The following is a 21,960-nucleotide window of genomic DNA, read 5'->3' as shown; positions in this document are numbered from 1 at the left end:
ATGATGGTGTCCCACTAACCTTGTAACACTGATGTTCTGCTATTAAATAATATGATATTTGGCTCTGGGTTCCCAGAATGAGATTTTATTTATTTAAAAAATAAAAAAAACAGACACACACACATTTATATATATACACACACACACACACACACATATATACACATACACACGCACACCACACACGCACAGGAAATTAAAAGATCGGCAGGAACATTGTTTGAGCATCTGTTAAAAACTACAGTCTTATCGGAATATTTATATATATATATATATATATATATATATATATATATATATATATATATATATATATATATATATATATATACATATTATATATATATATATATATATATATATATATATATATATATATATATACACACACACATTTATATATATATATACACACGCACACCACACACACATATATATATACATATATATATATATACACATATATACATATATATACACACACATATATATATATATATATATATATATACACACGCACACCACACACACACAGGAAATTAAAAGATTGGCAGGAACCTTGTTTGAGCATCTGTTATAAACTACAGTCTTATCGGAATATTTAGTTTCCTCACAGATTTTGTTGTAAGACTGCTTATACATCACCACTGTCCTATATAAACACACATTTATCCTAGTATATACACACGCACACCACACACACATATATATACATATAGATTGATTTTATCAAAGTTCTGCATATATTTATATACATATAATCATCTAGTCAACATATAGACTACTGAGTCATGTTTAGAGTGGAGGTGATTTTACATACACACGCACACCACACACACACAGGAAATTAAAAGATTGGCAGGAACCTTGTTTGAGCATCTGTTATAAACTACAGTCTTATCGGAATATTTAGTTTCCTCACAGATTTTGTTGTAAGACTGCTTCCGCCTCACCACTGTCCTAGTAAACCACTGTCCTAGTAAACCACTGTCCTAGTAAACCACTGTCCTAAGATGTGTTCAGGGAGATTGATTTTATCAACGTTCTGCATATATTTGCTAACCTTAATCATCTAGTCAACCTAGACTACTGAGTCATGTTTAGAGTGGAGGTGATTTTTCAATGAGTGAAAGAGACATCAAACAGGAAGTGTGTGTGTGCATCTGTGGAATTTGCACACAATAGGATGAGTGTGTGTATTGTCCAAGTATTCACTCATCCACTGTCTCTCTCTGCTGACATAGACATGACTAGCTTCAAACTAGGTGGTCTAGAGATTCTCTCTCTTTTTAACCGTCCAATATATCTATTATATGAGGTAACAATCACAGACAAGACAAAACCACAGCCAGTACAGTAGTAGGCTGTAAGCAATGCCACTGTAACACAAGGCATCATCTTTTATTTGATTAAAAAAATATATATATGAACAGAGCCCATACTATTAGAGGACTCAGAGGAGGTACAGACCCCATGCTATTAGAGGACTCAGAGGAGGTACAGACCCCATGCTATTAGAGGACTCAGACAAGGTACAGACTAGAGGTCGACCGATAAATCAGAATGGCCGATTAATTAGGGCCGATTTCAAGTTTTCATAACAATCGGAAATCGGTATTTTTGGGCGCCGATGTTGATTTTTTTTATATACCTTTATTTAACTAGGTAAGTCAGTTAAGAACACATTCTTATTTTCAATGACGCCCTGAACGGTGGGTTAACTGCCTTGTTCAGGGGCAGAACGACTGATTTTCACCTTGTCAGCTCGGGGGAACCAATCTTGCAACCTTACAGTTAACTTGTCCAACGCAATAACGACCTGCCTCTCTCTCGTTGCAGTCCACAAGGAGACTGCCTGTTACACGAATGCAGTAAGCCAAGGTAAGTTGCTAGCTAGCATTAAATTTATCTTATAAAAAACAATCATAATCATAATCATAATCACTAGTTAATTACACATGGTTGATGATATTACTAGATATTATCTAGCGTGTCCTGCATTGCATATAATCTGACTGAGCATACAAGCATACAAGTATCGAAGTATCTGACTGAGCGGTGGGTAGGCAGAAGCAGGTGCGTAAGCATTCATTCAAACAGCACTTTTGTGCGTTTTACCAGCAGCTCTGAGCGTCAAGCATTGCGCTGTTTATGACTTCAAGCCTATCAACTCCCGAGATGAGGCTGGTGTAACCGAAGTGAAATGGCTAGCTAGTTAGCGCGCGCTAATAGCGTTTCAAACATCACTCGCTCTGAGCTTTGGAGTGGTTGTTCCCCTTGCTCTGCATGGGTAACGCTGCTTCGATGGTGGCTGTTGTCGTTGTGTTGCTGGTTCGAGCCCAGGGAGGAGCGAGGAGAGGGACGGAAGCTATACTGTTACACTGGCAATACTAAAGTGACAATAAGAACATCCAATAGTCAAAGGTTAATGAAATACAAATGGTATAGAGGGAAATAGTCCTATAATAACTACAACCTAACACTTCTAACCTGGGAATATTGAAGACTCATGTTAAAAGGAACCACCAGCTTTCATATGTTCTCATGTTCTGAGCAAGGAACTGAAACGTTAGCTTTGTTACATAGCACATATTGCACTTTTACTTTCTTCTCCAACACTTTTGCCTTATTTAAACCAAATTGAACATGTGTTCATTCAGTATTGTTGTAATTGTCATTATTGTCATTATTACAAGTAAATGTACAAAAATTACCGATTAATCGGTATCGGTTTTTTTTTGGGGACCTCCAATAATCGGTATCGGCGTTGAAAAATCATAATCGGTCGACCTCTAGTACAGACCCCATACTATTAGAGGACTCAGAGGGGGGTACATTCTATATGGTAGTCTTTTTATCATAACCATTAAGAAGCTTTAATACTGACTTACAGATGAACATTGACACTACACACACTAGGCCTACAGATGCTATCCCTAGAGACAACATTCGGAGAAAAAAATGTCTCTCTCAATTTGTGTGCATGCAGCCATGCGTTTGTGCGTGTGTGTTCTCCCACACCTGCAGCAGATTTGTAGGACTCTGGCCTGCTGCCCAGATCAATAAGAAGAGGCTGTAGAACAGGAGAGGTCGGCCAGGGGTCACTGACTACGATGTGCGTGTGTGTGTACACGCGTGTGTGTGCACAGACAGTGAAGCGTGACTGCAGCTTTAACCTCTGTCACTGGCCCCTGACGGCCGAGCAGCTGCCTAACTTCACCGTTGCTAACAGTAACGGTAACCATGACTGAGGGCTGTGATTGGTTGACACGGCAAATGGAGGGCTGTAATTGGCTCTTAGATGTAATGGAGAACTGTGATTGGCTGAGACGGTCAGCCAGGGTCTTCTTACCGTTAGGCATCCCATGAGGCTTTGTTCGAAAGGTCTCTGGAAGGCTCGGGGGTCTCCGCACCAGTCCAGCAGCTCTGTCGCTGCGGTGTGGAAGTTGGCCGGGTTCTGTAAGTGCTGTCGGAAAAACGAGAGACAAACTGGCTGTTTGAAATATCTCACTAAATATATCTGAAACCATATCATGATGTTTTGTCATCATTATGTAGACAGGGGGCTATTTTAGGAGGAGAGATGGATGAAAAGAGGAGGGTCAGGAGAGATGGATAAAGAGAGGAGGGTCAGGAGAGATGGATAAAGAGAGGAGGGTCAGGAGAGATGGATAAAGAGAGGAGGGTCAGGAGAGATGGATGAAGAGAGGAGGGTCAGGAGAGATGGATAAAGAGAGGAGGGTCAGAAGAGATGGAAGAAGAGAGGAGGGTCAGGAGAGATGGATGAAGAGAGGAGGGTCAGGAGAGATGGATGAAGAGAGGAGGGTCAGGAGAGATGGATAAAGAGAGGAGGGTCAGGAGAGATGGATGAAGAGAGGAGGGTCAGGAGAGATGGATGAAGAGAGGAGGGTCAGGAGAGATGGATAAAGAGAGGAGGGTCAGGAGAGATGGATGAAGAGAGGAGGGTCAGGAGAGATGGATGAAGAGAGGAGGGTCAGGAGAGATGGATAAAGAGAGGAGGGTCAGGAGAGATGGATGAAGAGAGGAGGGTCAGGAGAGATGGATGAAGAGAGGAGGGTCAGGAGAGATGGATGAAGAGAGGAGGGTCAGGAGAGATGGATAAAGAGAGGAGGGTCAGGAGAGATGGATAAAGAGAGGAGGGTCAGGAGAGATGGATGAAGAGAGGAGGGTCAGGAGAGATGGATGAAGAGAGGAGGATGAGAATAGGGGAGAGGATTAAGTGGGTGAGTGTGAGGGCGTTACCAGCAGACCTTGATGTATTGTTGAATAGGGTATAGGTTATATACCCACAATGCAGCAGAGCCTGAGTGGGCATTGCCGGGAAGGAGCGAGGGTCCTTACATGGTCATGCAGACATACAAGGCATAAACCCTTTCTCTTCTCAGCCTATTCTCCTGACCCCTGACCTGCTGAAGGTATAAACCCCTTCTCTTTTCAGCCTCTTCTCCTGACCCCTGACCTGCTAAAGGTCTAAAAGAGACCGTCATTGATCATAAGTTACTGACCTATGCTAACAATTTCTAAGGCTTGAGCAGCGGAGCTTTGTGTGTGCAGACATTTACTTTCCCTCTTCCCTCTCATTGAGGTACGAAACAGTTTATTCTGTTCTCTCCCTCTGTCTGAAGACTACTCAGCCTTGAAGAGGACAATGACGGGTATTAAACTAGGCCTCCTCTGCTCTTTCTCCCTCTCCCCCCCTCTCTCCCTCTCCATCCCTACCTCTCCTCTCTTTCTCCCTCTCCCCCCTCTCTCCCTCTCCATCCCTACCTCTCCTCTCTTTCTCCCTCTCCAACTCTGTCTTTCTCCTTCTACTTTTCTCTTTCTCAACGTCTCTCCTTCTCTCTCTTCCCTCTCCTTCTCTCTCCCTCTCTCCCTCTCCACAGCTCAGTAGGTTAATGACTCTGTGGCTTGTTCTAGCCGAGGAGATTGAGCCCCACTTAAAAGCATTTATTATTCTGAAGCGTCTTTTTCTGTGTGTCCTTGCAGAGGAGAGACACACACACACAGTTAGAGGTCTTGTCTTTACAGGGCAGCCGAGGTGAGGGTCTGAAAGAGAGGATTAAGCTCAGTCTGACAATAGAGCTCCTATGAGAGTGTGTGTGTATGTGTGTGAGTGTGTGCGTGTGCTTGAACGTGAGTGTGTTTATGTGTCTGTCTGTCTTTTGGTCTGTGTCTTTTGGTCTGTGTCTTTTGGTCTGTGTCTTTTGGTCTTTTGGTCTGTGTCTTTTGGTCTGTGTCTTTTGGTCTTTTGGTCTGTGTCTTTTGGTCTGTGTCTTTTGGTCTTTTGGTCTGTGTCTTTTGGTCTTTTGGTCTGTGTCTTTTGGTCTTTTGGTCTGTGTCTTTTGGTGTTTTGGTCTGTGTCTTTTGGTCTTTTGGTCTGTGTCTTTTGGGTCTGTGTCTTTTGGTCTGTGTCTTTTGGTCTTTTGGTCTGTGTCTTTTGGTCTGTGTCTTTTGGTCTTTTGGTCTGTGTCTTTTGGTCTGTGTCTGTGTCTGTCGGTGTCTTTTGGTCTGCCTGTCTGTTCTTTTGGTCTTTCTGTCTCTCTCTGTCTGTCTCTCTCTGTCTGTGTCTTTCTGTCTGTCTGTGTCTGTCTGTCTGTCTGTGTCTCCGTCCGTCCGTCCATCCGTCTCTGTGTCTCTGTCGGTCCGTCTCTGTGTCTCTGTCGGTCCGTCTCTGTGTCTCTGTCGGTCCGTCTCTGTGTCTCTGTCGGTCCATCTCTGTGTCTCTGTCGGTCCATCTCTCTCGGTCCGTGCCTTTCTGTCTCTGTCTGTCTGTCTCTGTGTCTCTGTCGGTCCGTCTCTGTGTCTCTGTCGGTCCGTGCCTTTCTGTCTGTGTCTTTTGGTCTTTCGGTCTCTGTCTTTCTGTCTGTGTCTTTCTGTCTGTGTCTCTCTGTCTGTCTGTCTCTCTCTGTGTCTGTCTCTCTCTGTATGTCTGTCTGTCTCTCTCTCTTTCTGTCACTCAGTCTGTGTCTTTCTGTCTGTCTGTCTGTCTGTCTGTCTGTCTGTCTGTCTGTCTGTCTGTCTGTCTGTCTGTCTGTCAGTCAGTCTGTCTGTCTCTCTCTCTTTCTGTCACTCAGTCTGTGTCTTTCAGTCTGTCTGTCTGTCTGTCTGTCTGTCTGTCTGTCTGTCTGTCTGTCTGTCTGTCTGTCTGTCTGTCTGTCTGTCTGTGTCTCTCTCTTTCTGTCTGTGTCTGTCTGTCTCTCTCTCTTTCAGTCTGTCTGTCTGTCTGTCTCTCTGTCTTTCAGTCAGTCTGTCTTTCAGTCAGTCAGTCTGTCTGTCAGTCTCTCTGTCTGTCAGTCTCTCTCTGTGTCTGTCTCTCTCTCTCTCTCTCTCTGTCTGTCTGTCTGTCTCTCTCTCTCTGTCTGTCAGTCTGTCTCTCTCTCTTTCTGTCACTCAGTCTGTGTCTTTCAGTCTGTCTGTCTGTCTGTGTCTCTCTCTTTTTGTCTGTGTCTGTCTGTCTGTCTCTCTCTCTTTCAGTCTGTCTGTCTGTGTGTCTCTCTGTCTGTCTGTCTGTCTCTCTGTCTTTCAGTCAGTCTGTCTTTCAGTCAGTCAGTCTGTCTGTCTGTCAGTCTCTCTGTCTGTCAGTCTCTCTGTCAGTCTCTCTGTCTGTCTGTCTGTCTGTCTGTCTGTCTGTCTGTCTGTCTCTCTCTCTCCCTGTCTCCCTGTCTGTCTGTCTGTCTGTCTGTCTGTCTGTCTGTCTGACTGTCTGTCTGTCTGTCTGTCTGTCTGTCTGTCTCTCTCTCTGTCTTTCAGTCTGTCTGTCTCTCCTCTTTCTGTCTTTCAGTCTGTCTGTCTGTGCCTGACTGTCTGTCTGTCTGTCTGTCTGTCTGTCTGTCTGTCTGTCTGTCTGTCTGTCTGTCTGTCTGTCTCTCTCTCTTTCAGTCTGTCTGTCTCTCTCTCTTTCTGTCTTTCAGTCTGTCTGTCTGTGCCTGACTGTCTGTCTGTCTGTCTGTCTGTCTGTCTGTCTGTCTGTCTGTCTGTCTGTCTGTCTGTCTGTCTGTCTCTCTGTCTGTCTGTCTGTGCCTGACTGTCTGTCTGTCTGTCTGTCTGTCTTTCAGTCTGTCTGTCTGTACCTGACAGTCTGTCTGTCTGTCTCTCTCTCTGTCTGTCTCTCAGTCTGTGTCTTTCTGTCTGTCTGTCTGTCTCTCAGTCTGTGTCTTTCAGCCTGTCTGTCTGTACCTGACTGTCCGCCAAGCGAGGAAAGCCGTGAGAACAGACAGCTATATCATGAGCTCTGAAAGGTGTGAAGGAGATGAGCCTTCAATAGTTGGTCTTTTGTGATGTGGAGATGGGTGATTGTGGACGCAGCTGTGGACTATGAGAGAGAAATGATTGAGATGGAGAGATGAGGGAGACCGAGAGATGAGAGAGAGAAAGGGGAGATGGAGAAGGAGGGAGGGGATATGGCTGGATGAGTGGGAAAATGACATTATTGCTGGTTGATGTGAGTCGTATAGCCTACATCTCCAGGGTGAGGGGGATAATAGCTGCCACCGAGAAGACTGTCTGTCTACATTTTCACTGGGACAAAGAAAGCCCCTCACTCTTTCCATTAGCTCCTAACCTTTGAGTGTTTGCTGATCTGAAGGGACACGATAGCTAGTTAACTTGATAGTGATTTGGTGGAACAAAATAGAGAGAAAATAGGCGAGAGAGTTAGTCACTAGCCCATCTAACAAGAACAGCTCAAGGGAGACAAGGAGCAAACAGGCAGTAGACAACAGATGGGGAAAGCAGCCACTGTGTTGGGTTGTAGGAGGGAGGGAGAGAGACCCATATTTATGTTGATTTATTTTCCCCTTTGTACTTTAACTATTTGCACATCGTAATATGACATTTGAAATGTCTCTATCCCTCTGAAACTTCTGTGAGTGTAATGTTTTTATTGTTAATTTCACTTTTGTTTATTATCTATTTCACTTGCTTTGGCAATGTAAACATTTTGTTTCCCCTTGCCAATAAAGCCATCTGAATTGGTGAGAGAGAGGGAGAGGGAGAGGGAGAGAGAGAAAAGAGAGAGAGAGAGAAAAGAGAGAGAGAGAGAGAAAAGAGGGAGGGAGAGAGAGAGAGAGAGAGAGAGAAAAGAGAGAGAGAGAGAAAAGAGAGAGAGAGAGAGAAAAGAGGGAGGGAGAGAGAGAGAGAGAGAGAGAGAGAGAGAGGGAGAGAGAGAAAAGAGGGAGAAAAAAGGGAGAGAGAGAGAGAGAAAAGAGGGAGAGAAGAGAGGGAGAGAGAGAGAGAGAGAGAAAAGAGAGAGAGAGAAAAGAGGGAGGGAGAAAAGAGGGAGAGAGAGAGAGAGAGAAGAGAGGGAGAGAGAGAGGGAGGGAGAGAGAAAAGAGGGAGGGAGAGAGAGAGAGAGAGAGAGAGAGAGAGAGAGAGAGAGAAAATGAGAGAGAGAGAGAGAGAGAGAGAGAGGTGTCGGCAGAGGTGTCGGCAGCCTCACAGGCAGACAGACATCAAAGCCTCCTGGTCCTCAACTGAATGTCCGTGTTTACCCTGGCCTGTCTGGGGATCAGGCTGTTCATACCTGCCTGAGTAGAAAACAGCTCAGCCCACTGGCCCTCTGCCAGGACCCCAAACCAGAACAATAACCCACTGGCAGCATGCGGGCAGACATCTGTACTCACTTGCTCTTAGGTCTCAGTGCAGCGCTATCTATTACAGAACAAGATGTCAGTGAATCAGAGAAGGAGTAGAAGGGAGGAGTTGAAGAGACTAAAGGACAGAGATCAACTGAAGAGTATGTGGAAGTACAGTTAGAAGTTAGAGAGTCTCTTGCACTTAACAGGGCATCCCTCTCTCTCCGTCTCTCCCTCTCTCTGCCCCAGTGCAACCTGGTCTGTAGCTAATGGGTAGAGATTGCCATATAAGGCGGTATGGTGTGTGGAAAGAGCAGCTGTAGGCTGGAGGAGTCTCATGAACAGAGCAAGGGGCTGTGCAGACATCTACTGTACTGTAACAACCACCTTGGATCCAAGCAAACCTTCTTTTCAAAAGATCTGCCAATGCCACTTAACATGCCAAAACTTAGACAATAATATACATACAATGTGGGAATTTGATTCTTCCAGGATCTGAACCCAGGATCTGAACCCAGGATCTGAACACATGACCTTGGTTTTGCTAGTTGCTATTGTCTCACTTGTTTGATACACGGCACCCTGTTCGATCTCACTGATCTACAAATCACCTTTCATTTAAGACATTAAGGCCCTCTGTGCATTTACAGATATGTGTTTCTTACCTGTTTGATACACAGCAGCCTGTCGTTGGTCTGCTGGATGTGCCGATCCATTGACGGCAACGCGTTCATCTTGATGACTGCTTCCTGTCCTCTAGCCTAACGTGACGCCATCAACACTCTGGAAGACAAAGAAAGATACAGCTTGGTTAGGACAGGTTTTTTACAGGGAAAGAGACAGATACAGCTTGGTTAGGACAGGTTCTTTACAGGGAAAGAGACAGATACAGCTTGGTTAGGACAGGTTTTTTACAGGGAAAGAGACAGATACAGCTTGGTTAGGACAGGTTCTTTACAGGGAAAGAGACAGATACAGCTTGGTTAGGACAGGTTTTTTACAGGGAAAGAGACAGATACAGCTTGGTTAGGACAGGTTTTTACAGGGAAAGAGAGATACAGCTTGGTTAGGACAGGTTCTTTACAGGGAAAGAGACAGATACAGCTTGGTTATGACAGGTTTTTTACAGGGAAAGAAACAGATACAGCTTGGTTAGGACAGGTTCTTTACAGGGAAAGAGACAGATACAGCTTGGTTAGGACAGGTTTTTTACAGGGAAAGAGACAGATACAGCTTGGTTAGGACAGGTTCTTTACAGGGAAAGAGACAGATACAGCTTGGTTAGGACAGGTTTTTTACAGGGAAAGAGACAGATACAGCTTGGTTAGGACAGGTTTTTTACAGGGAAAGAGAGATACAGCCTGGTTAGGACAGGTTATTTACAGGGACAGAGACAGATACAGCTTGGTTAGGACAGGTTCTTTACAGGGAAGGACAGACAGATACAGCCTGGTTAGGACAGGTCTTGAGACAGAGATATACATAACATTGTTAGTCCATACAGTTGAAGTCGGAAGTTTACATACACTGTAGGTTGGAATCATTAAAACTTGTTTACCAACCACTCCACAAATTTCTTGTTAACAAACTATAGTTTTGGCAAGTCGGTTAGGACATCTACTTTGTGCATGACACAAGTCATTTTTCCCAAAATTGTTAAGAGACAAATTATTTAACTTATAATTCACTGTATCACAATTCCAGTGGGTCAGAAGTTTACATACACTAAATTGACTGTGCCTTAAAACGGCTTGGCAAATTCCAGAAAATGTCATGCCTTTAGAAGCTTCTGATAGGCTAATTGACATCATTTGAGTCAATTGGAGGTGAACCTTTGGATGTATTTCAAGTCCTCACCTTCAAACTCAGTGCCTCTTTGCTTGACATCATTGAAAAATCAAAATAAATCAGCCAAGACCCCAGAAAAAAATTGTAGACCCCCACAAGTCTGGTTCATCCTTGGGAGCAATTTCCAAACCCCTGAAGGTACCACGTTCATCTGTACAAACGATAGTACGCAAGTATAAACAACATGGGACCAAGCAGCCGTCATACCACTCAGGAAGGAGACGCGTTCTGTCTCATAGAGATGAACGTACTTTGGTGCGGAAAGTGCAAATCAATCCCAGAACAACAGCAAAGGACCTTGTGAAGATGCTGGAGGAAACAGGTACAAAAGTATCTATATCCACAGTAAAAACGAGTCCTATATCGACATAACCTGAAAAGCCGCTCAGCAAGGAAGAAGCCACTGCTCCAAAACCACCATAAAAAAGCCAGACTACGGATTGCAACTGCACATGGGGACAAAGATCCTACTTTTTGGAGAAATGTCCTCTGGTCTGATGAAACAAAAATAGAACTGTTTGGCCATTATGACCACTGTTATGTTTGGAGGAAAAAGGGGGAGGCTTGCAAGCCGAAGAACACCATCCCAACCGTGAAGCACGGGGGTGGCAGCATCATGTTGTGGAGGTGTTTTGCTGCAGGGGGGACTGGTGCACTTCACAAAATAGATGGCATCATGAGGGAGGAAAATTATATGGATATATTGAAGCAACGTCTCAAGACATTTGTCAGGAAGTTAAAGCTTGGTTGCAAATGGGTCTTCCAAATGGACAATGACCCCAAGCATACTTCCAAAGTTGTGGCAAAATGGCTTAAGGAAAACAAAGTCAAGGTATTGGAGTGGCCATCACAAAGCCCTGAACTCAATCCTATAGAAAATTTGTGGGCAGAACTGAAAAAGTGTGTGTGTGAGCAAGGAGCCTACATACCCGACTCAGTTACACCAGCTCTGGCAGGAGGAATGGGCCAAAATTCACCCAACTTATTGTGGGAAGCTTGTGGGAGGCTACCTGAAACATTTGACCCAAGTTAAACAATTTAAAGGCAATGCTACCAAATACTAATTGAGTGTATGTTAACTTCTGACCCACTGGGAATGTGATGACAGAAATAAAAGCTGAAAGAAATCATTCTCTCTACTATTATTCTGACATTTCACATTCTTAAAATAAAGTGGTGATCTTAACTGACCTAGGACAGGGAATTGTTACTAGGATTAAATATCAGGAATTGTGAAACTGAGTTTAAATGTATTTGGCTACGGTTTATGTAAACTTCCGACTTCAACTGTAAGTAATTTTGGAACCCAGAACCAAATCTAAAATGCGCTAAGTAGCTACTTGATTACTGGATTTACGTTTCACTGCAATCCAGTTATGTTGAAAACAACAACGTTAATGATGATGATCATCACCTACGTGAACATAATCTAACAAAAATAATGTTGCTGTTGGCTATCACCTACGTGAACAGCTCATCCTACAAAATCCTGGCCCCAATTACACATCGCTCAGGGGGGAGAGGTCCCCCACAAAGCCCTGGGTGACGTCACCCTACGCATTATCTCCCAGTAAAAAGACAGACAGGCAGCAGCACACCTCCTGTTTAAGGTTATCAATACTGTCTGCCCCTCTGATTGACTAGTACAGCTACTCCTCACAGCAGATAGTACAGCCTCTTTCTCTCTGTGTCTCTTTTTCTCCCTCATTCCCTCCGTTATCTCCATCCCTCTCGCTCTCCTTCACTCTACCTTTCCCCTCGATCTCACTATTTCTCCCCTCTCACACTTTCTCACTACCTCTCCCCCGTCCTCCCTCTCTACCTCTGTAATTGATGTGGCGGGGTGGCTCAGAGGGAGAAGACGATGGATTAATAGGTGTAGTGGTGGTAAATCAGTCACTCCTCATTCCCTCATTCCTCCATCATGCCACGTTTATCTCCATCACAGCTACAAATTCCTCCAAACAAAGAACACTGCGAAACAACCCCCCATGATGCACTGGGGTAGCCAGGGTTCTACAGCCCTGCTCAGAGCTGATAAAGGCTTATGTTTATGATACCATGCTGAAAAGCAGAAAGGAATGGGTGGAGAGGGGAGTAGGAGAGGGGGAGAGAGAGAAGGGATATGGAATGTAAAGACTAGACTAAGAAAGATAGGATGGGGGAAGAAAGGAAAAGGGTGGAAGAGAAGGTGAGAGTAGCAGGATGGAGGAAAAGAGAGGGAGAGAAAGTGAAGGAGGGAAAGAGAGGGAGAAGAGATGTTGCTCAGCTCAGGAGCTTTGTGGACTGGATTTGATTGCATTCAAGGCTTGGGAGGGAGGGAGGGAGGGAGGGAGGGAGGGAGGGAGGGAGGGAGGGAGGGAGGGAGGGAGGGAGGGAGGGAGGGAGGGAGGGAGGGAGGGAGGGAGGGAGGGAGGGAGGGAGGGAGGGAGGGAGGGAGGGAGGGAGGGGGAGGGAGGGAGGGAGGGACACAGACAGACAGACAGACAGACAGACAGACAGACAGACAGACAGACAGACAGACAGACAGACAGACAGACAGACAGACAGACAGACAGACAGACAGACAGACAGACAGACAGACAGACAGACAGACAGACAGACAGTAATAGAGTTGTAATGAAGCACTTTCATTAAGCTCCAAGGTAAAACTTCAAGGGGACACTTATCTGAGGTAAAACAGTGCATGTATTACTAATACTAGGAGATTAGGGATTATAGGAGTAGAATTACCTGGAATATAGTCCACTCAAAGGAGAATACAACCCACTCAAAGGAGAATATAGCCCACTCAAAGGAGAATATAGCCCACTCAAATGAGAATATAGCCCCCCCCAAGGAGAATATAGCCCACTCAAAGGAGAATATAGCCCACTCAAATGAGAATATAGCCCACTCAAAGGAGAATATAGCCCACTCACAGGAGAATACAGTCCACTCAAAGGAGAATACAACCCACTCAAAGGAGAATACAACCCACTCAAAGGAGAATACAACCCACTCAAAGGAGAATACAACCCACTCAAAGGAGAATACAACCCACTCAAAGGAGAATACAGCCCACTCAAAGGAGAATACAGCCCACTCAAAGGAGAATACAGCCCACTCAAAGGAGAATACAGCCCACTCAAAGGAGAATACAACCCACTCAAAGGAGAATACAGCCCACTCAAAGGAGAATACAACCCACTCAAAGGAGAATACAGTCCACTCAAAGGAGAATACAACCCACTCAAAGGAGAATACAACCCACTCAAAGGAGAATACAACCCACTCAAAGGAGAATACAACCCACTCAAAGGAGAATACAACCCACTCAAAGGAGAATACAACCCACTCAAAGGAGTTTACAGCCCACTCAAAGGAGAATATAGACCACTCAAAGGAGTTTACAACCCACTCAAAGGAGAATATAGTCCACTCAAAGGAGAAGATAGTCCACTCAAAGGAGAAGATAGTCCACTCAAAGGAGTTTACAGTCCACTCAAAGGAGAAGATAGTCCACTCAAAGGAGTTTACAGTCCACTCAAAGGAGAAGATAGTCCACTCAAAGGAGTTTACAGTCCACTCAAAGGAGAAGATAGTCCACTCAAAGGAGTTTACAACCCACTCAAAGGAGAATATAGACCACTCAAAGGAGAAGATAGTCCACTCAAAGGAGAAGATAGTCCACTCAAAGGAGTTTACAGCCCACTCAAAGGAGAATACAACCCACTCAAAGGAGTTTACAGCCCACTCAAAGGAGAAGATAGTCCACTCAAAGGAGTTTACAGCCCACTCAAAGGAGTTTACAGCCCACTCAAAGGAGAATATAGCCCACTCAAAGGAGTTTACAGCCCACTCAAAGGAGAATATAGACCACTCAAAGGAGTTTACAGCCCACTCAAAGGAGAATACAACCCACTCAAAGGAGAATATAGTCCACTCAAAGGAGAATATAGTCCACTCAAAGGAGTTTACAGCCCACTCAAAGGAGAATACAACCCACTCAAAGGAGTTTACAGCCCACTCAAAGGAGAATATAGTCCACTCAAAGGAGTTTACAGCCCACTCAAAGGAGAATATAGACCACTCAAAGGAGTTTACAACCCACTCAAAGGAGAATATAGACCACTCAAAGGAGTTTACAACCCACTCAAAGGAGAATATAGACCACTCAAAGGAGTTTACAACCCACTCAAATGAGAATATAGTCCACTCAAAGGAGAAGATATTCCACTCAAAGGAGTTTACAGCCCACTCAAAGGAGAATACAACCCACTCAAAGGAGAATATAGTCCACTCAAAGGAGAATATAGTCCACTCAAAGGAGTTTACAGCCCACTCAAAGGAGAATACAACCCACTCAAAGGAGTTTACAGTCCACTCAAAGGAGAAGATAGTCCACTCAAAGGAGAAGATAGTCCACTCAAAGGAGAAGATAGTCCACTCAAAGGAGAAGATAGTCCACTCAAAGGAGAAGATAGTCCACTCAAAGGAGTTTACAGTCCACTCAAAGGAGAAGATAGTCCACTCAAAGGAGTTTACAACCCACTCAAAGGAGTTTACAGCCCACTCAAAGGAGTTTACAGCCCACTCAAAGGAGTATATTGTCTATTAAAAGTATTGCAATTGTTTTGAGACATCACTTGCTGAGGACATGTGAAAATGTTGGACAAGACACGGAAAAATCAGAGCCGTGATTCCTTATGATCCAAAACACACAACATAATCTACTGTAACAGTACGTTTACATGCACAGTAATAATTCCATATGAACTGATTATGGCAGTAGACAGATTATGAAATAGTCATGTAAACACCTTTCTCTGCTTATCTTAATTGGCGTGAGGTCAAAATCAAAGTAAGCATACGGCGATTTAAACACCTGGTTGTCTGGGCAACGGTTTAAATTATTAGGACATGTAAACACCTTAATCGACGTTCCAGCTGTGTAATTGATTTGTGTATGTGCTAGCACCAGCCGAGAGCCTCCCTCTTTAGTGTGAGGGAAGTGTGTTCAGAACAACTGAATGCATGTGTCTTAAAGGTAGTTTTCACATACCAACTTTATATGTCCGAAATCAGAATCAAATATGCTTTCCAGAAATAACATCTTTGTTGTGGTAGAAGGTTTATTTTCAGATTGCCATCAGGTGGCCTGATTTCAGATGTGTCCATGTAAACAGGTTTATTTTCAGATTGCCATCAGGTGGCCTGATTTCAGATGTGTCCATGTAAACAGATTGCCATCAGGTGGCCTGATCTCAGATGTGTCCATGTAAACAGGTTTATTTTCAGATTGCCATCAGGTGGCCTGATCTCAGATGTGTCCATGTAAACAGATTGCCATCAGGTGGCCTGATTTCAGATGTGTCCATGTAAACAGGTTTATTTTCAGATTGCCATCAGGTGGCCTGATTTCAGATGTGTCCATGTAAACAGGTTTATTTTCAGATTGCCATCAGGTGGCCTGATCTCAGATGTGTCCATGTAAACAGATTGCCATCAGGTGGCCTGATTTCAGATGTGTCCATGTAAACAGGTTTATTTTCAGATTGCCATCAGGTGGCCTGATCTCAGATGTGTCCATGTAAACAGGTTTATTTTCAGATTGCCATCAGGTGGCCTGATTTCAGATGTGTCCATGTAAACAGGTTTATTTTCAGATTGCCATCAGGTGGCCTGATCTCAGATGTGTCCATGTAAACAGGTTTATTTTCAGATTGCCATCAGGTGGCCTGATCTCAGATGTGTCCATGTAAACAGGTTTATTTTCAGATTGCCATCAGGTGGCCTGATCTCAGATGTGTCCATGTAAACAGGTTTATTTTCAGATTGCCATCAGGTGGCCTGATCTCAGATGTGTCCATGTAAACAGGTTTATTTTCAGATTGCCATCAGGTGGCCTGATTTCAGATGTGTCCATGTAAACAGATTGCCATCAGGTGGCCTGATTTCAGATGTCCATGTAAACAGGTTTATTTTCAGATTGCCATCAGGTGGCCTGATCTCAGATGTGTCCATGTAAACAGGTTTATTTTCAGATTGCCATCAGGTGGCCTGATTTCAGATGTGTCCATGTAAACAGGTTTATTTTCAGATTGCCATCAGGTGGCCTGATCTCAGATGTGTCCATGTAAACAGGTTTATTTTCAGATTGCCATCAGGTGGCCTGATTTCAGATGTGTCCATGTAAACAGGTTTATTTTCAGATTGCCATCAGGTGGCCTGATCTCAGATGTGTCCATGTAAACAGGTTTATTTTCAGATTGCCATCAGGTGGCCTGATTTCAGATGTGTCCATGTAAACAGGTTTATTTTCAGATTGCCATCAGGTGGCCTGATCTCAGATGTGTCCATGTAAACAGGTTTATTTTCAGATTGCCATCAGGTGGCCTGATTTCAGATGTGTCCATGTAAACAGATTGCCATCAGGTGGCCTGATTTCAGATGTGTCCATGTAAACAGGTTTATTTTCAGATTGCCATCAGGTGGCCTGATCTCAGATGTGTCCATGTAAACAGGTTTATTTTCAGATTGCCATCAGGTGGCCTGATCTCAGATGTGTCCATGTAAACAGGTTTATTTTCAGATTGCCATCAGGTGGCCTGATCTCAGATGTGTCCATGTAAACAGGTTTATTTTCAGATTGCCATCAGGTGGCCTGATCTCAGATGTGTCCATGTAAACAGGTTTATTTTCAGATTGCCATCAGGTGGCCTGATCTCAGATGTGTCCATGTAAACAGGTTTATTTTCAGATTGCCATCAGGTGGCCTGATCTCAGATGTGTCCATGTAAACAGATTGCCATCAGGTGGCCTGATCTCAGATGTGTCCATGTAAACAGGTTTATTTTCAGATTGCCATCAGGTGGCCTGATTTCAGATGTGTCCATGTAAACAGGTTTATTTTCAGATTGCCATCAGGTGGCCTGATTTCAGATGTGTCCATGTAAACAGGTTTATTAGGGAAATCCTTCTTCTTGCAAAGCATGTAAATGTTTTATCTAACTATTATATTCATCCGACTATCCACAATAATCACATTATTGAGTGCATGTAACCGTACTCAGTGTCGTTGTCAGGTAAAAGTGCAAATCTTCTGGAAGGGCAGTGAAGACAATCAGTGCTACAAAACTGGAGGAACAGTGTCCTCAGAACAGACAGCGCTGGCCGCAGTTACAGATATGTTCCAGCAGGTGTCTCCACACTCTCTCCCACTGCAGTCCTTCCCAGCCTCCTCACAACATATCACTCCGTCTGCAGCCTACTAAGGGCTCCCGTAAGAGTTTACAAGCGCTACAAATCCCTCCAAAGCACCGCAGCCTCTCAGACCTGTAACCGCTTAGACCTGCAGCTAAGCATCCCTGCAACCAGGCACACGTGCAGTCAGGTACAACTGAAGATAGGCAGACCTGCAGCTAGGCAGACCTGCAGCTAGGCAGACCTGCAGATAGGCAGACCTGCAGCTAGGCAGACCTGCAGCTAGGCAGACCTGCAGCCAGGCAGACCTGCAGCCAGGCAGACCTGCAGCCAGGCAGACCTGCAGATAGGCAGACCTGCAGATAGGCAGACCTGCAGATAGGCAGACCTGCAGATAGGCAGACCTGCAGCTAGGCAGACCTGCAGCTAGGCAGACCTGCAGCTAGGCAGACCTGCAGCCAGGCAGACCTGCAGCCAGGCAGACCTGCAGCCAGGCAGACCTGCAGCCAGGCAGACCTGCAGATAGGCAGAACTGCAGATAGGCAGAACTGCAGCCAGGCAGACCTGCAGTAGATTAGTGCACCACTCACAGGGACACACTGACTCTCCAGCCCTCTACCACTGCTCCACTGTCTGACCTTGTGGCTACTGATGAACTGTTTCCCCTAACGACCCTAAACTGACCTCTAACTACTACTACAAAACCAGGGAAAGACAATTAGAAAGATTGAAAGGGATGGAGAGAAATGGAGAGGGCTCGAGCCCCCCCTCTCTCCTTAAACCCCCCTCCTCAACCTCTCTTTCTCTCGGCTCAGCCCCCTCTCTCTCCTTAACCCCCCTCATCAACCTCTCTCTTTCTCTCGGCTCAGCCCCCTCCTCAATCTCTCTCTTTCTCTCGGCTCAGCCCCTCTCTCTCTCCTTAACCCCCCTCCTCAACCTCTCTCTTGGCTCAGACCCCCTCTCTCCTTAACCCCCCTCCTCAACCTCTCTCTTTCTCTCCTCAGCCCCTCCTCAACCTCTCTCTTTCTCTCGGCTCAGCCCCCTCCCCCCTCCTCAACCTCTCTCTTTCTCTCGGCTCAGCCCCCTCTCTCCTTAACCCACCCCCTCCTCAACCTCTCTTTCTCTCTGCACAACCTCTCTCTGCCTCTCTTTCTCTCGGCTCAACCCCCTCTCTCTGCACAACCTCTCTCTGCACCACCTCTCTCTCCTTAAACCCCCCCTCCTCAACCTCTCTCTGCACAACCTCTCTCTGCCTCTCCATCTCCCCCCTGTAGGCAATGCCTTTGTTTGTGATCTCTATAGCAGGAACCTCCACGTCTGGAGGAAACCAAGCGAGGTGAAAACATGGGTCTACAGGGAGTGAGGGAGGGAGGGAGGGAGGGAGCTTTGTTGTAGCATCTTGTTCTGTTTCTGTGAAGTAGGGAGGTTGTGTTAATTCTTTCTGTCTCACTGTCCAGGTTAACGCATGGTCCTTCTCTCCAACCCTCCTCTCCTATCTTCTCTCTTTCCTCCCCATTCTCCTCTCTCTCCTCTCCCTCCTATCTTCTCTCTTTCCTCTCCAATCTCCTCTCTCTCCTCTCCCTCCTATCTTCCTCTCCTGTCCATGCGCTGAATGCAGCAATCAATATTGTCCAGGGAATGTTAACATCATGGTTGCCATGGATAGGCCATTCTATTAGAGGAATAACATTTGTAGAGGTACAGAAAAAGACTCCATGGACGGTCGAATGTGTGTGTGTGTGTGTCTGTCTCTCCATATCTCACCTCCACATGAGGGTCTGTAGTAGTGATCGGGGTTGGGCTCAAATCCATTTCATTTCTAGTCAATTCAGAAAGTAAAACAAATTCCAATTCCAAATGTTCCCAATTAAAAAGCATTGAAGAGAATTGGAAATGTAGTTTCATTGTACTTCCTGAATTGAAAAGGAATTGAGCCTGACCCTGGTGATGTAGTGGACTAGTCGTCTCAGTGGCTTTGTACTGTATCTCATCAAATGGAAATAGAAACATCAATGTTCTGCTAATACTTGTTGGACAGGCTTTGTTGTATTTTCAGCCACAGGTATCTAAGGAGCTACTGACAGCATGGAATAGCTCTGCTGTGTGTGTGTGTGTGTGTGTGTGTGTGTGTGTGTGTGTGTAATTCCATACTGTACATTCATACACACTATATATACAAAAGTATGTGGACACCCCTTCAAATGAGTGGATTTGGCTACTTCAGCCACACCGTTGCTGACAGGTGTATAAAATCAAGCACACAGCCATGTAATCTCCATAGACATAGGATGCCACCTTTCCAACAAACAAAAATCATCAAATCAAATGTTATTTGTCAAATGCACCGAATACAACAGGTAGACCTTACCGTGAAATGCTTACTTACAAGACCTTAACCAAAATAAACTAAAGTAAAAAATAAAATAAAAAGTAACAATAAAATAACAATAATGAGGCTATATACAGGGTTACCGGTACCGAGTCAGTGTGTGGGGGCACAGGTTAGTCCAGGTCATTTGTACATGTAGGTAGGAGTGAAGTGACTATGCATAGATATTAAACAGCGAGTAGCAGCAGTGTGAAAACAAAGGGGGGCTCCTGGATGGCAGGAAGCTTGGCCCCAGTGATTTACTGGGCCGAACGCAGTACCCTCTGTCGCACCTCAAGGTCAGATGCAGAGGAGTTGCCATACCAGGCGGTGATGCAACCGGTCAGGATGCTCTCGATGGTGCAGCTATAGAACTTTTTGAGGATCTGGGGACCCATGCCAAATCTTTTCAGTCTCCTGAGGGGGAAAAGGTGTTGTCGTGCCCTCTTCACAACTGTCTTGGTGTGTTTGAACCGTGATGTGGACACCAAGGAACTTGAAGCTCTCAACCTGCTCCACTACAGCCCTGTCGATGTGAATGGGGGAGTGTTCGGCCCTCCTTTTCCTGTAGTCCACGATCAGCTTGTTTGTTTTGCTCACATTGAGGGAGCGGTTGTTGTCCTGGCACCACACGGCCAGGTCTCTGGCCTCCTCCCTATAGGCCGTCTCATCGTTGTCGTGATCAGGCCTACCACTGTTGTGTCGTCAGCAAACTTAATTGTTGGGTTGGAGTTGTGCACGGCAACGCAGCCGTGGGTGAACAGGGAATACAGGAGGGGACTAAGCACCACTGAGGGGCCCCCGTGTTTAGGTTAAGTATGGCAGATGTGTTGCTGCCTACCCATAACACCTGGGGGAGGCCCGTCAGGAAGTTGCAAAGGGAGGTGTTTATTCCCAGGGTCCTTAGCTTATTGATGAGCTTTGAGGGCACTATGGTGTTGAACGCTGAGCTGTCGTCTATGAACAGCATTCTCACATAGGTTTTCCTTTTGTCCAGGTGGGAAAGGGCAGTGTGGAGTGGGATTGCATCATCAGTGGATCTATTGGGACAGTAGGCGTGGGTCAAGGGTTTCTGGGATGAGTGGGTCCAGGGTTTCCGGGATGAGCGGGTCCAGGGTTTCCGGTGTTGATGTGAGCCATGACCAACCTTTCAAAGCACTTCATGGCTACCGACGTGAGTGCTACGGTGCGGTAATCATTTAGGCAGGTTACCTTCACTTTCTTGGGCACAGGGACTATGGTGGTCTGCTTGAACCATGTAAGTATTCTCCTCGCTCTACTCTCTCTTCTCCTCCTCTCGTTTCCTCCCTTCTCCTCTCCTCCTTTCCCTTCTCTCTCCTATCCTCTCCTCTCCTCCATTTCCCTTGCTTTTCCTCTCTCCTCTCCACCTCCCTCTCCTCCTCCCTCCCCTCTCCTTCTCTCCACCTCCCTCTCTTCTCTTCTCCTCTCCTTCCTTCTCCTCCACCTCCCTCTCTCCCCTCTTCCTTCTATTTCTCTCGACTCCTGCTGGAAAGTACTGGAAAATCCCAGAGATGAAAGCACAGCTAGCTACTCCATGTCCTCACTATCAAAATAACACAGAGAAATAATAGTTCATGTTATCTGATCTCAGAGCAGAAACATGTCCATCACAGTCTGATGAAACAGCTTGCTGTGCTACTCTGCTTCACCACTTCTTTCCAAGGATGATAAATTCATTAAAAAGTACTGAAAACTCATTTTGAATTGTGGGTAATAATGGGTTTTTCAGGGTACATGTGTCCCAAAATGTGTTTTCAAGCTTTGTGTGTGTGTGTGTTTGTGTGGAGTTGCAGGTGAATTGCCTCTTCAATAACCTCATCAGCTGTGTCGAGTTCCACTTACCAGTGGTGCAGAGCAAGGCTTACACGCACACACACACACACACAGAATTATGTTGTGCATTTAACAAGCCTTAAAAAGCGACAGGAGGCCGTGGTGAATCAA

General features: G+C 45.2%; 1 protein-coding gene across 5 annotated transcripts in view; it reads right to left on the bottom strand.

The window, feature by feature from the left end:
* zmiz1a (zinc finger, MIZ-type containing 1a) overlaps nucleotides 1-21,960 on the bottom strand; it is a 265,059-nt gene that overhangs the window by 58,160 nt on the left and 184,939 nt on the right. For all 5 annotated transcript variants that reach the window (XM_042299071.1, XM_042299067.1, XM_042299068.1 and 2 more), the window contains exons 4-5: nucleotides 9,260-9,377; nucleotides 3,353-3,466 (exon numbers count right to left, since the gene is read on the bottom strand). In XM_042299071.1, the coding sequence (XP_042155005.1) occupies nucleotides 3,353-3,466; nucleotides 9,260-9,328 (183 nt within the window). In that variant the 5' untranslated portion in view covers nucleotides 9,329-9,377. The remainder of the gene's footprint in view (nucleotides 1-3,352; nucleotides 3,467-9,259; nucleotides 9,378-21,960) is intronic.

The sequence above is a fragment of the Oncorhynchus tshawytscha genome, linkage group LG16, assembly GCF_018296145.1.
Source record: "Oncorhynchus tshawytscha isolate Ot180627B linkage group LG16, Otsh_v2.0, whole genome shotgun sequence".
Classification (NCBI taxonomy): domain Eukaryota; kingdom Metazoa; phylum Chordata; class Actinopteri; order Salmoniformes; family Salmonidae; genus Oncorhynchus; species Oncorhynchus tshawytscha.
The sequence above is the reverse complement of the archived record's forward strand: the minus strand, read 5'-3'. Positions and strand labels throughout refer to the sequence as shown.